General features: G+C 38.8%; 1 protein-coding gene across 1 annotated transcript in view; it reads right to left on the bottom strand.

Annotated features, from left to right (window-relative positions):
- Positions 1-15,382, bottom strand: part of pcdh15a (protocadherin-related 15a) — a 250,136-nt gene that overhangs the window by 28,797 nt on the left and 205,957 nt on the right. The window contains exons 28-31 of the mRNA XM_052150614.1: positions 14,831-15,046; positions 12,044-12,132; positions 8,627-8,803; positions 2,935-3,153 (exon numbers count right to left, since the gene is read on the bottom strand). Of these exons, the coding sequence (XP_052006574.1) occupies positions 2,935-3,153; positions 8,627-8,803; positions 12,044-12,132; positions 14,831-15,046 (701 nt within the window). The remainder of the gene's footprint in view (positions 1-2,934; positions 3,154-8,626; positions 8,804-12,043; positions 12,133-14,830; positions 15,047-15,382) is intronic.

Here is a 15,382-nt window from a genome sequence, read left to right as displayed (position 1 = left end):
TTCTCATTTTCTCATTTTGTGTGCATAATTTTTTCTCACCAACTTTCAGTTAGATGGATTAGTATAAAGGGAAAAAATACCAGTTACCATAGTTGTCCATTCATTACAATGGGGAAAATGAGGAGAAATATCCAATATACGTATCTGTCAACTTTTATAAAGAAAAACATTGTTAAGTGTTTGTGTGTATATATATATATATATATATATATATATATATATATATATATATATATATATATATATATATATATATATATATATATCACAGCTCCAGTGAGTTTGTCGGTTTGCTCTGTGTGTTTTGTTATTTTCTCTCCCTCATGTCTCGCAGGTGCTGCTGGCATGCATGATCAGTGTTCCCAGGGGAACGTTGATCATGCCACTAATTAGTGAGCTAGCAACACCTGGTTCTCCACTGATTTACTCCCTACTTCAGCCCTTCGTGTTCTCTGTATCTTTACTAAATTGTTGTTTGATGTTAATTATTTACCTCACACTCTCTGCCTAGTTGGTCCTGTCTTGTGTATCTGTTTGGTTGCTTGTCTCTGCCCACATGTTGGGAATGTGATTACCTTCTAGTTTGCTGTACGCTTGTTCTCTGAGCTCATGTCTCTTCAACGGAGGATTCCTCGTCTCTGCCCACGTGATTGCCTTCCAGTCTGCTGGGCACTGTCTACACCAGGATTCCTGCGGATCTGCTCCTGACTTCCACAGCATTCGCAAGCTTCTCCCCGCTGCTGCAGCATCTGGGATCCTTGGCCTTTGCCAGCACAGTTGAAATGCATACTTATTGTTGATAAAAACCTTTGAACTGATCCTCTGCTCTTGGGTCTTTTTGTCTCGTTCTCGCTCTCTGACCATACAATCTAGCCAAGTTTGGACCCAGCGGATGAGTCTAGTCTTCACTCCATCCTCTCTCATCAGGGAGTTTTACAGGGACATCCATAGGATCAGATCTCTGCATCTAACTGGTCTCTGCTGGCTGTCCGATTGGCTTTAGGCGAGTGACATCATTGGTTAGAGAGTTTAGACAGGCTCGCTGGGCACAGTTTTTCACATATTTTAATTTTGTCCTTTCATATCTCCCAGGCTCTACGAATGTCAAGCCCAACTCTTTGTCTCAATGCTTCGAGTTCGAGACCTCCACATTCCCACCGGACACCATTCTACCTGCAACTCAAGCAGTGGGCATGGTATCCAGTGAGGTGGAGTCTAAAGTCTATACTGCACTACAAAACACCATGCCTCCCGCTACACACCCAGCGGGTTGGGTATTTGTTCTGTGATCATTTCGGACGCACATCCTACAGTGGGGTCACTCATCCAACATCGCTTGTCATCAAGGGGTGACTCAAACCCAGACGCTCATTAGACAGCGATTGTGATGGTCATTGCTAGCGCAGGACGTATGCTGGCTCGTAGCCACTTGCCCCGTTTGTGGGACTAATAATACCTCCTGTAACCCCTCGGCCAGGCTCTTCCAACTGCTGTCTGTCCCTTTGAGACCCTGGTCGCACATAGCCTGGGATTTTGTAACTGGTCTCCCCCCTCCCATGGCAACACAGTAATTTTGACTGTAGTGGACCAGTTCTCGATGGTGGCTCATTTCATTCCCCTCCCCAAATTACCCACAGCGAGAGAGACAGTGATAGCAGTCATAAACCACGTCTTCCGCATTCATGGCCTCCCAGTCGATGTGGTTTCTGGCAGAGGCCCAAAATTTATGTTGTGTTTTTGGGAAGAATTCTGTCTACAGCTGGGGGCTGCGGTGAGTTTGTCTTTTTGTTTTCACCCCCAGACAAATGGGCAAGCGGAATGGGCAAATCAGGAACTGGAAATAACCCTGCGCTGTGTGGCCTCCCATTATCCATCTTCTTGGAGTGATCATTTAGTCTGGGTCAAGTACGCCCACAACTCCTTGCAGCCATTGTCTACAGGGTTATCACCCTTCCAGTGCAGCCTCGGTTATCAGCCCCCACTGTTCCCCGCACTAGAACCCGATGTTCAGGTCCTGTCCACCCATGCCTTTATTAAGAGTTTCGGCGCACCAGAAAAGATGCCAGAGAAGCCCTCATATGAACTGGCACTTGTGAGGTCGGCGAAACCAGCACTGGTCTAAGCCCTCTGCTTACGTGTGCGGGCAGAAGGTTTGGTTGTTCTCTAAGGAAATTTATTGGCAGTTTCCCATCACCGAGGTCATTAGTCCGGTGGCGGCCCGTCTTAAACTACCTCCTCACCTCAAACACATTCATCTTGTATTTTGTCGGTTTGAGTTTTGTCGGTTTGCTATGTGTGTTTTGTCATTTTCTCTTTCTCGTGTCTCTCAGGCGCTGCCGGCATGCATGATCAGTGTTCACGGGGGAACACTAATTATCATGCTAGCAGCACATGTTTCTCCACTGATTCACTCCCTACTTAAGCCCATCATGTTCTCAGTATCTTTCCTAGAGTGTTGGTGGATGTGAAGTACTCTCTGCCTAGTCGGTCCTTTATCGTGCATCTGTTTGGTTGCCCATCTCTGCCTGCGTGTCAGGAGTGTGGTTGCCTTCCAGTTTTCTGTACGCTTGTTCTCAGCATTTATGAGAATTCAATGGAGGATTCCCAATCTCTGCCCGCTTGTCGGGAGAGTGATTGCATTCTAGTTTGCTGGCGACTGTCCTCTGCACCTCACTATGCTTCAGCGGATGATTCCTGCAGATCTGCTCTTGACTTCTGAAGTGTTTGCGTGTTTTGTATTGGAAAATAGCTATATCTACTGGATATTCCATCCATTTACCCTATATTAATGAATGGATAACTATGTCAACAATGTATACTCCATGCATTAAAACAAAAACTTAAACTTAAAATCCAGTTAATAGAACTTCCTCTGATGATACAATTTAAAGAAGTTTCCATCAGAATGTTTGTCACACCTGTGACAATACCCACTGTTTGTATGTCACCATGATGATGAGAATGGCAGGGATGCAGCACAGGATGATGATAATGGCCAGTGCCAACAGCGCCCCCTCTGTGTAGCCCACCACCTGTGCAGCCTTCTTCACAATCGCCCCAATGTCAGGAGAGCGTATCTCCAGAATGCGCCCGCCCTCACTTAGGTATGGCTGGAACTCTTTGTTGATGTCCAGAATCTTTCCATCCAGAAATCTGTCAAACACAAACACTGATCATAACTGTTCATTATGCTGTCATTTACAGTTGTCAAACCTCCTGTTTTGTTATGAGATCATTTTGAGAAAAAAAAAAGAAGGGGAAGGGGGGTTTGGGTGGTGATCAAAGGTACAATTTTAATGATTGTTTATTTGATCACAATTAGCATTTAGGGACAACTATTTATATTTTATTGAAAATGTCACAGCTCTCTGGAATACCTCATTCTGATTGGTAAATCGACACATTCTGTGTTCAAATATTTTTGTATAATGACTGCTAAAAAGGAAATTGCTAAACAAACCCCTTCAGAATAAACCTGTCAGGTTTTATTTTGTAATAATGACTGGCTTGACTGTTGATTACACCTTACATATACAGTGTATGCAGAGTGCCTATACAACACTCCAGCCTAGAAACCTCATGATTGACAGTAAGATGTTGATAAGATTCAGTGTCAATGTAACGCATGTCAACAGTGGACCAGGAGCCAAGAATTCTGCTAATAAGGACATTCAGCTGTATTTAGCCTTTTTCAGTTCATTATATGTGTTACTAGGCAACATGATGGAAACCCTCATTCTCCCCTGTGTAGCTGTATGGCTTGTGCTATGGGTTATTATCACTTGATGTCTAGATATAGAGCCAATTACCTGGCCTGTTCGAAAGCAGAGCAGTTTTCCTAAACTGAAAATGGCATTCCTTGAACACACTTTGCTGATCAATAATGTTTAAACAGACCTGCATGTTAAGTACTACAAGTACTTTTAAGTATCTACGCCAGACCAGTTAGCACTCCTGCAACAGAACACTTCAAGAGAAGTACCTCGCTAACAAGATTTTTCAAACACGATCAATGTTCCAGGTATAAAGACTGATGTGTTTTTGATCTATGTGGTCAAATAGACCAACAAGTCTGTGTACTTGAACTTCAAAACATTTGACCAGTTTACTTTCGGTATAAGAGAAATGATGAATAGATTTTGGTTTTAAAGGTGTATAAAGTATACTATACGAATACTTTTTTTTCTGTTGGCAATGTTTGAAATAGAAGACTTATGAACCAGAATTAACCAAAATCTTTTCTTGACTTATAATTTGGACAGGCTGCCAAAATTTTGAACATTTTTACACAAAATTGGATTATAAAGTCAAAATAGCCATTTCCGAGATGATAACTGCACACCACCTTCTGAAAAAAACGTAATGAAGTCATGTGACAATAATGTTCCATAGTATTTTAAATGTGTACTGTTGGATAAAGCATTCTGTTTCACATACTTTTTAAAATATATATAGCAGAAAGTATACAGTATAGTATATACCGCACAGCATGCAGTAATCAGTTTTCTGTTTTAGCTGATATTTAAGTAATTATCAGGTGCAAATCTTGAGGCTCGTTGCACGTTCATGAGAGAAGCTTGTTCGCTTAGACCTTGCATGTTGACCTGTTTACATTTGCAATGTTTTTGCTTTGTATTAAAAATAGGTACTAAGACAGTTTTTCAAAACGTCTCTTTATGTGTTCCGCTGCAGAAAGAAAGTTATATGGGTTTGGAACAACAAGAGGGAGAGTAAATTATGTAATAATTAAAAATGTTTGGCTGAGCTATTACTTTAAGGAAGGCCTTTGGCCCTTTTGTACTGTACCTTTAAAAAACACAATAAACTTAAATTAATCTATAGACAGCTGAACTTCAAATATGACTGGCATATTCATGAACACCGACAATAGTTTTACCTACTAGTCCTTTATCTCTTTGCATTTGGTCCCTTGTATGGATAAAGAGACACAGCATGGGTTATCTCACACTGTTACAGAGACACAGTGTAAATGTGCTCAACAATGGCTGGCTGTTTTTGTACCGTATTTCAGAGTCGACGGGCTACTAACATGCAGAATGATTGGACTTGTCAATACTAAACACCCCTGAGAGAGACCAGATAGATTCTGGACACAAAAAATAGTTTTGTGAGTGGAATAGTTGTTTCAGACTGTGAATGCAGCTCAGACTCTCAAGCTTAAAGAAACAGATTTTATTATTATGGCCTGAGACACAACAAACTTGTCTGCAGTAGAACATATGAAAGGAGGAAAAAAGCACTCAGTTAGAGAAGTAAACAAAAAAGTCCAAAGAACAAAGTGTTTCCATGTAACTTTCATATCATGAAAAGTCTGTGTGAAAAATCAACATGCACAAAAAAAGAGTGTCATGCATAATAAAAAAAAACACACAACTATACAGTACATTGTTATCTTACTGTATCATTCTATACACTAATATCTCAGTTCCCCTTCTGTCACTCGATTTAGTGACACTAGGGGTTGCTCTTGGGAGCCCCAAAAACACCATCAAATCTTTGAGAAAGGCCAATGAAAATTGCCGAGTGGAATTTGCACGCCACTCCCCCGGACATACAGGTATAAAAGGAAGCTGGAATGCAGGATTCATTCAGATTTTTTCTTCAGAGCTGAGCGGTTGTGTATCAGCAAGCTGAATCCACTGCTGTTCCAATTCACCTCTAAAGAAGTGTTTGCTGTTGGATATACGGCGCATTCCAGCATCTTTCTCTCCATCTGCACGCTTAGATCAGAGCAATGCTCCTGGGCACTTCGACAGTGCTAAAATAGTGCATTTCTCCTCTACAGAGAATATTTCCTCTATTAGAGCAAACACATTGACATTGTAGGGCCTTGCCCAATCAAAATGGCAGCAGAGACCGCATGGCCCTTTGTTCTATGATCAAAGATGAGACATTGAACTCAGTTTCACAGGGTCCTTCAAAGTTTCACAGCTAAATGTGAAGTCCACCCATGGACCCAATCTCAAAAAGTGGCCTATGACCGATGACGTCATCTTGTCAATAAAACTAGCAGACAGAGGTGAATTTCGGCCTCTCTGCACCCAGCTTCTAAGCCAGACGTGTATCTACACATACGAAGGAGGAAAGACACCACATTTTTTTAACCTCACCATTTGGCCATGGTAGAGTAAGATTAACTTAGTTTTGTTCCAGTCTAGTAGTATACTTATTACAACCAGTTCATTCATTTTCACTGCAAGACAACAGTGAATTTAGTTAGAAAACGGAAAGGCGACCAGCTTCCCTTCTCCCTCATTTTCTATCATTGTTGACCATCACCTGTTTTTCTCTCCATCACCGGACTCGAGGAAAAAGCAGAGATGCGTCTTTTCGCTGACGAGCTTAAGACAAAGGACCAACTCCAGATCGTTTTCTACTGACTGCTCAATGCAATAGGAATTCAAATGGACAATCCTGCTGAAATTAATTAATGATTAATAAATATAAATTATTTATATAAAAACCTACAATGTTAATGTCTTTTTAAATATGTCTTTCTGTCTCTGTGTAGTTCCCGGTTGACACTGAAGGCGATTCGCGGGCATCTATGGGTTCGGTTCCAGCAGGTAATCCCCCATTGACCTCTCATTCCCCGGTACGCTCATTTTCTCCCGTCCAGTTCTGGGATGAGACAGGCAGCTCGCCTCAGTGCTAGCCTAATGTCTCTTTCGGAGCTCACGGTTTGTATGAAATGTCGATCACCACATCGGAGAGCGCCTTTGTGATGTCTGACGGCGAGGACTTGAACGGGCTGGTGCCTTGGGGTGTGCCAGTCTAGTCCGAGGGCGACGCGGAGCTAATCACCATGATTTCCTGGGCCACTGCGAGTTTCGGGCTGGACCGGAACCCACCACCCAACCCTGAGCACTCGCGGCTTTACCGCTGGTCAGGCCACCTCCACCCTGCATGCCATGGACCTCCTACAGGTCCATAAGGACAGCTAACAGCTGATAGGCGTAGCTAACTCTCTCCAACCCGTCGTACTGGTTGGCCAGAACCATCTGACTCAGCTGTGCGATTCAGTTTGCCAGGCGACCGTCCTGGTTCCATGGCGTCCAGTTCACATCCGTGAAAGGCGAAAACGCCACCGTCCTACGTGTGAAGATCAGTACAAGGTCCTCCCCTTCGGCCTGTCCCTGTCCTCTCGTGTCTTCACAAAGGTAGCAGAGGCAGCCCTTGCCAGGATAAAGGAAGTGGGCGTTGGCATACTCAATTACCTCGATGACTGCCAGATTCTAGCGCACTCCTGAGAGTTACTGTGTGCAAACAGGGACCTGGTGTTCATACACCTCAGTTTCGGGTCAACTGGGAAAAGAGCAATCTCTCCCCGGTTCAGAGCATCTCTTTTTCTGCATGGGGTTAGACTCAGTCTCAATGTCAGCATGCCTCACAAGTGAATGCGCGCAGTCAGTGCTGAACTGCCTGAACTTATTCAGGGTGAGAATGGTAGACCCACTGAAATAATTTCAGATGCTCAGGGGAGAATAAAGACTCCACCCCCAGGTGGTCCAGCTGATTTGGTGTCGGTTTGACAAGGCACAGGCATCATGAGAATCCTCCCACTGCCCGCACTGGTGGGTGCTCCCCTCAGAAACAACGCACTGGCACATAGCTGGCACAGGGGACTGCGCAAATACGCGTTCCCCCCAGTGAGCTGCCAGGGAGGATGAGGAAAAAGTCACCCTCGTGGCACCGTATTGAACCACCCAGACTTGGTTCTCGGACCTCGTGAGAAGGACCTCTTAAAAAGTCAACAAAAAAAATCTGACATCAAATGTCAGAGCTTTCGATAAGAACTAAAAAAAGACAAAATGATCTATATTGTTCCACATTCATTTTTTAGATCTATACTCTTACTGAATGCCTACAATAATGTCTCATTTGTCCTTTATTTCTCCCAAAGAATAAAAAAAAAAAAAGATCTGCATTATTTCTTGAATGAAAACCCAGGGAATAGTTAAGGGAATAGTTCAACCCAAAATAATGTCATATTAAAATTCGATCATAATTAAAACATTTTTATCCAAACCTGTAAGAATTTCTTACTGAGGCAGAACACAAAATGTTTTTTCTTATAATGAATATTGTGTCTGTCTTTTTAATACAATGGAAGTTGATAGTGAAAGTAAAAGTAATCTATGCAAATTGTGCATCATATATCAAGTCTTCTGTAGGCATACGATACAATTTAAGTTATTTATCAGTTAAAATCTTGATATCCGTTGTGCCATTTGAGTGCTAAGAGAAAAGCTTTACAGTTGCTTGCATGTTCAAGCAAGAATGGGTATAAGTGTATGAATTGTGGTTAGAATCTAAAATACAGAAGGGAGAAAAAGGTATGTGGTCTGTGTTTGTGAATATAAATGAGATGTATGTTGCTCAGTAAACGCAAATTTTAACTGGAGCCTGATGGCTCGTGTTGGATCCCAGTGACAGACGCTTCTCCCCGCTGGGCCACAGGGCACAGCAGAGTTTCTTTCATTCATTCTTTCTTTCTTTCTTTAGTTCTTTCTGTCTGTCTGTCCAAACGTGTGACTAGCAGTGTCTGAACAAAGCCATAGTAGGCTGCATGAAGGCATAATGAGTGGGTGTGAGTTTGGCTTACTTGAAGAGCTCTTGTCTGGAGATGGCTCTGTTGGTGAGAGGGTCGATGGCATAGACATGTAGGTCTGATTTGGAGTAGTCCTCCAGTTCATATCCCACTCCGTACCGCCGCGGGCCGATTGATTCCACTATCACTTTAGCACCAGGGATCTGATCTTGCACATAGCGTTCCAAAATACTGGGAAAAAAAATATATATATATATATATAAAAATTACAATTGTTATGACTATGGGTGTGTCTCAATCACCTCCCAACTCAGTCTGTCATTTCTAGGGTTCTCTCAATTATACTCCAGTTACTCCAGTGGTTTCCATCTATTTCTTCAGAAGTGACACAATACATTTGGTTGAGAAACAGATCAATATTTAAATCAGTTTTTGCTGCATATCCTCCCAGCACAGTAGGTGGCCATATGCACAAACAATGCAAATCGCCAAAACAAAAGAAGAAGAATGTGGAAGTTAGAGTAAAAGTGGAAATTGATATTAAAGGACTTAAATATTGATCCGTTTCTCACATACACCTTGCATTTAGCTTCTGAAGATATGCATTTAAACACTGGATTCATATAGACTACTTGTATGCTGCCTTTATGTGCTTTTAGAGCTTCAAACTTTTGGTGCAGAGCTGAAATATTCTTAAAAAACTATTTGTATCTGTTCAGCAGAACAAATAAATCATACACATCTGGGATGGAGTAAATTATGAGGGAATTTGAATTTTTGGGTGAACTATCCCTTTAAGCCTATTGGATCAATCTGATGAAAACATAACCAGGTCATATTTAATTCAAAATAAATAGATATGCATAAATAAATTTGTAATAAGGTTTGTTAAGGACCATTCAGATTTCATTTTTATTTTTGCATTATGACATTCAATCTTATTACTGTAATGCAAAGAGTAGTTAAACAGCAAAAATATTACTGTCTTGATCAGGGATGGGCAACTGGTAGCCCGCAGGCCATACACAGCCTGCAGTGTCAATGAATAAGGCCAGTCGGACAAGACTGAGGATTGATCTTAGTTAATTGAAAAAGGGATTATGTAAAGCTTGCATTAAGGCCATAATGTTATTACAACTATCAACCAGAAGAGGTCACTTGCTCTTAGCAGACCTGCTGATCACTGTAGTATTGTAGCATGCAACTTCTTACACTTGTTCATCATTTGTAAGTTAAATTGAGCAAAATTGTTCTTCAGCTAGTCAGCGAGCACTAATGTTAATGTATGAAGGGTAAACCCATGTCTTTTGTTTTCCTGGATACAAAATCTGTCATTAAAGATTTCAATTTGATTCGCCATTACAACACCACTGATCAACTGATCAAAGAGACGTACAGTATGAGAGATACGTACACCATTGCTAGCCAGAGCTGCTCTACTCACAGTTGTAAGGGTAACATATAACGGCATCAAAAAATTGTACAAAATCTGTGACAGCGCAAGGATCACCAAAGACGTCTTATTCTGTTTCGCTCATGCTTGCGTAAAACGAAAAAGTCGTCTGATAGACATTATTCATGCTAGCACCATCTTTGATTTTAAATGGGAATGACAACAAGGTTGTTAGGGATAGACTGACAGTCTCTTCAATGGGCTGTCCTGCAGTTTAAAATGTTTTTGGATCATTCTGCAGAAAAAAAACATTGATAAAATATCTGTCCAAAAACATTCAGTATATAAAGAACTCCAGACAACATGTGTTGTGAAAAATCAGATGTGATCTAGGAGATTTATACAGCTTTATATCGTTCATGCCATTGAAGAAATGGTATGTCTAATGGCCATTTTTATATGACCATTGTTTTCATATGTGGGCCGATACAGTTTGAGGGCTTTAGCGGGTCTATATGTTTTAATGATTTGTAAACAATAGCTCTAAAATGTTAAAATGATTATTATGTTTATTTATTTGTTTTTCACAGTAAAGTTGATCAAAAATATTTGTTAGTTATGAGTATAAGTCATGTTTGTTCTTCAGATAGGTCTTATGAGGGAATTTATGGCCAGACCTTAAAAAATATAATTCAACATACATTATACCCTGTGACTATTTTAATATGAATACATGCACAATATTAGGGGATTTATTTAAGTAACATGTTACTTGCGATGAAAATGTTAGCTAAGATAAATACATACAAAATGTTGGCCCCCGCCAAGTTTTCATCTGGATAATCTGGCCCCTGCAAGAAATAGTTGAAGAGCCCTGCCTTACAGCCTTGTTGTCATTCCCATTGAAAATAAAATATGGCGCTAGCGTGAATAAGGTCTATTGTTGAAAAGTCTTGCGAATACTGAGAATGTTTCTCTGATACATGGAATTGTGCCGTTCGTGTTGCGGGGCTGGTGTGGTGCTTAAATATATTTTTTGAATTAATGCACTGAAATGTTATGTTTTTGTATCCAGTATTGTTACTGATGATAATATTTTGATTTTGCCGATAATATTTTGATTTTAACTAATACCCATAAGCTGTTTTATGAGGTGCGGTTGAAAATATTGAAAATACAATCCTTGTCTGTTTTCATTTGTGTGTTGCAAATGTACAGACAATGCAAATGAGATGAATTGTCTTTATTTATCTATTACTTGTCAACTGAACTTAAATTGGTACATCTGAAATGCATGTTTTAGTAAATATGCAAGTTGTACAAAAATAATTATGTTTTTATTAATATTATTAAATAAAAAACACAATATAGTTAACAAAATCTTTTAAAGCACATTGCATTAGTTGTGCATAGATTACCCACATAGAGGAAATTGAGTAAGGGGGTGAACATTGTGAGTGCATATTTTTAATCCAGCCCCTTGGTAGAAAGGAGAAAAAAATTATGAACCTCGCCATCTTTAAAGTCGCCCAGCCCTGGTCTGGACGCTTAAAACACAACATAAGTACAACAAACACTACAATGTATAAATACTTCCCAATCAAAATAATATAGGCCTAGCATTATTTTGTTTACGTTACTGTTTTAAAACTGAATTCTCTTAATTATCATGAAAATGTCACAATGTCAAACTAGGCTTATTTCTTTATATTTCAGGGTGAAACATGACCTGGATGTGTTCTTTCTGAAATTCTCAAAATAATTATATATAACTGGCAAATGTTTTAAGCATAGAGTAAGATTTATGCATACAAGAGAGAGTTAACATATCAATAGTTTATACTGGCATTATTAAGGTAATCTGTTATTAAAATGTTATTATACTGCAAACTACTGAGGAAAGTTCCTGCATTTTGTTTATTAGATTTTTTATTTGATATAAGTGATTGTACAGTTAAGATGCCCTTTTTAATCAAGGTAACTGAGAAAACAAAAGCTGCTGACATTGCAGGAAACATTTAAATGTGACTTAAGGAGAGCAGCAGTGCAGAGCCAGACCACGACAGAGGAATTCTCACCTTATCAACTGCTCTTTATTCTCCTCCACCACTGTGGGTGGAACATTCGAAACCACAACCTGCATGTCCAATGCATTCACAACTGACACCTACAACACACACACACAGAACATATGACACTTGATGAGAAGATTTAATTCACTGTTCATTAAACATGCTATATACACAAAGGCTGGGTGATGTAGTTTAAAAAAATAGTCTTGATATTTTCAGAGTTTGGTATTTATGCATTTACTCTAAAATAGCTTAAAAGTGTGATTTAAATTTTTGTTTCAGCTAAATATCCATAATATATTCACATTTTTGTTGCTGTCTCAACATGGATCACAATAGTAGTCTGACACGGCCTTTAACTTCATGGCCAAATAAAAAGCACATTCAATCACTGCAATATTCATGATGATGCTTAGTTTTATGTAATCAATTAAATTGTGAATATATTGTAAATATTTATAACAGTGTGGGTCCGAAATGCTTTTATGACTATTATTAAATCATACTGGAATAATATGGTTTTAATCATGAGTGCATGCTCTCATTAAAGCAAAATGTGCATATGCACATACAAATACATTCTGAAACTGATTTATCAGTGTACATTTTCACTCAAATTATTATGCTGATAATATCATGTGTAATACATATAAGAATTTTCACTAATGGTCTCATACTTTTGAACCCCACTGTATATCACCATGACTTAAAGTCCTAGGCTATATACAGATTTTATGGCCTTTAATTCAGTTGGTCAATAACAGTGTAATGGCTCATTGAATGTTTAAAGAAATGCTATAAACCAGAAGAAAATTATACTGCCAATGGAAAATTAAAATGATGCAAACATTAATTATATTATTTCTATAAACCTGATGCACATATAGCTATTTTTAAATCCCTCTTATTTTATTAGGCATACATTAGCTTCAGAGATTTGAAAAATTCAAAATATAGAAGCATAAATGATTCAGCTGAAAGAAAGAGATTATTTATATATTCATTACTGCACTAACCAGCACACAAACACCACATGTACTCACGCAAACAAACATTTTATTCTAGCAAAACATGCTGAAATGCACAAGTATACAAACTGATGAAATATTTACCAAACCAATCGGCACTCTAGAGAGATATTTTTACCCTCTAGCAATTGCTGATTACTGTTACGTGATTTAAACTCAATTAAAATTATTCAGTGACTTGACTTTAACTAAACATAAACATTCAAACATCATAAACACTTTACAAAATATTTTCATTTAAATAATCTGTGTTTGAACTCTAATGATGTAGAGCTAATGTTGTGTTTCAATCGTCTTGCATGAGGTGCATGAATCATATCATCATGAGGAATTACATTTTCCTTGACCTCTTGAAATAAGAGTTTGTTGTACTTTGAAAACATACTGTAACTTTCAAAACTCAACATTTCCTCTGCATTTCAAAAAGATCATTTATTAAAACAGAGTTGCAAAATAATATATCGTTCTGAAATAAATGATCAATATAACATGAATATACTGTATGACCACCCATATTTTCACGTCAACAATGCCTAAAGGGTGTTCAGAAGCATGGCCTGCTCGGTCACAGTGAGGTAATAAGGATAAGCATGATACATCTAATTATTCCTAAGCTTAGAACAACTAATGATATGGGTTAAATAAGGGAAACTTAAACCATGTTCAGTTGGCCGAACAAGGATGTGTGTAGCACCTGACACTCTGCATATCTCTCTAAAAACCGATGTTAAGAATGAGCAGCTAAAGCTTATTTTTCACAATGTCCCTGGTCATTTAAATTCGACATTCACAGATTGAGTGGCACATTTCAGTGTAGATTATTTTGTGACACAACGTAATACAGGCTTTGCAAGAACATTTTAAGGGAGTGGGTGGTTAAAATCTATTTTGGACTCGACACCAAACCTGCAACTCACAGCAAAATGATGTAGCTCATTTCACAAAATAAGTTGTTTACACAGAAGTCTAACAGGCACAGCAGCAAATAACTGCTTATTTAATTTTAAAGGTCAGAGCGAGAATGGAAATGGTCATATAGAGTGTGTGTGTATATATATATATATATACACACACACTATATATATATATATATACAGTTGAAGTCAGAAGTTTATATTCACTTAGGATTAAGTCATTAAAACACATTTTTTAACCACTCCACAGATTTCAAATTAGCAAACTATAGTTTTGGCAAGTTGTTTAGAACATCTACTTTGTGCATGACATGACGTAATTATTCTAACAATTGTTTACAATTGTTTAACTTTTAATTGACTATATCACAATTCCAGTGGCGTCACAAGTTTACATACACTAAGTTAACAGTGCCTTTAAGCAGCTTGGAAAATTCCAGAAAATTATGTCAAGCCTTTAGGCAATGAGCCAATTAGGCTACATGGCAAATTTGAGTCAATTGGAGGCGTAACTGTGGATGTATTTTAAGGGCCACCTTCAAACTCAGTGCCTCTTTGCTTGAAATCATGGGAAAATAAAAAAGAAAAAATCAGCCAAGACCTCAGAGAAATTTCCAAATGCCTGAAGGTACCACGTTCATTTGTACAAACAAAAGAATGCAATTATAAACAGCTTGGGAACACACACCCATCATACCATATGTATGTATGTATATACAGTATATATATATATATATATATATAACTTGGGCTTTTTGGTGCAAAAAAAACTTTACCAACATTGTAAGTGGACTTAAGTAAGACAAATAACTAAAATAAAAGTGTCATAGGTCAAGATTACACACACTCACCACAACATCTGCACTGCTGCTCAGCCCCTGCCCATAGTTGTCTGTGGCGATGGCCTCAAACTTGAAGTAGGATCGCCGCATGTTTCGGAACATAATGGCGCTCTTGATAATGCCAGAGAATGGCTCAATAACAAAACTGTCCTGCCCTTCGGCCGTGGGAGGGATAATTAGTCTGTAGGCCATCTTACTGTAGTTTCCTGTGTCAATATCTGAAGCCTGATACACAAACACAAATATCCAAAAACAAATAGAGTGTCACAAACAACATTGTCTGTGTACAGTATATGAAGGAAGAACATCACTATTTTAAGGCTCACAATGTATAAATATATTTATATATAAAAAGTGTCAAACTTATTGAAAGAATTCCTCTGCATTCCTAATTGAAACAACATCAGCATAAGGGAGAATTTTAGGTCATGTCCACACTAATACATTTTCCACATCCTCCACTTAAAGGACATGGCTTTAATGCACATTATCATCCAAAAAGAAATATTCTGTCAAAATTTGCTCACCCTCATGTCATTCCAAACCCACTTGAGTTTATTT

Source organism: Xyrauchen texanus, chromosome 20 (genome assembly GCF_025860055.1).
Source record: "Xyrauchen texanus isolate HMW12.3.18 chromosome 20, RBS_HiC_50CHRs, whole genome shotgun sequence".
Taxonomy (NCBI): Eukaryota; Metazoa; Chordata; class Actinopteri; order Cypriniformes; family Catostomidae; genus Xyrauchen; species Xyrauchen texanus.
This window is presented reverse-complemented; position numbering and strand designations above follow the sequence as displayed.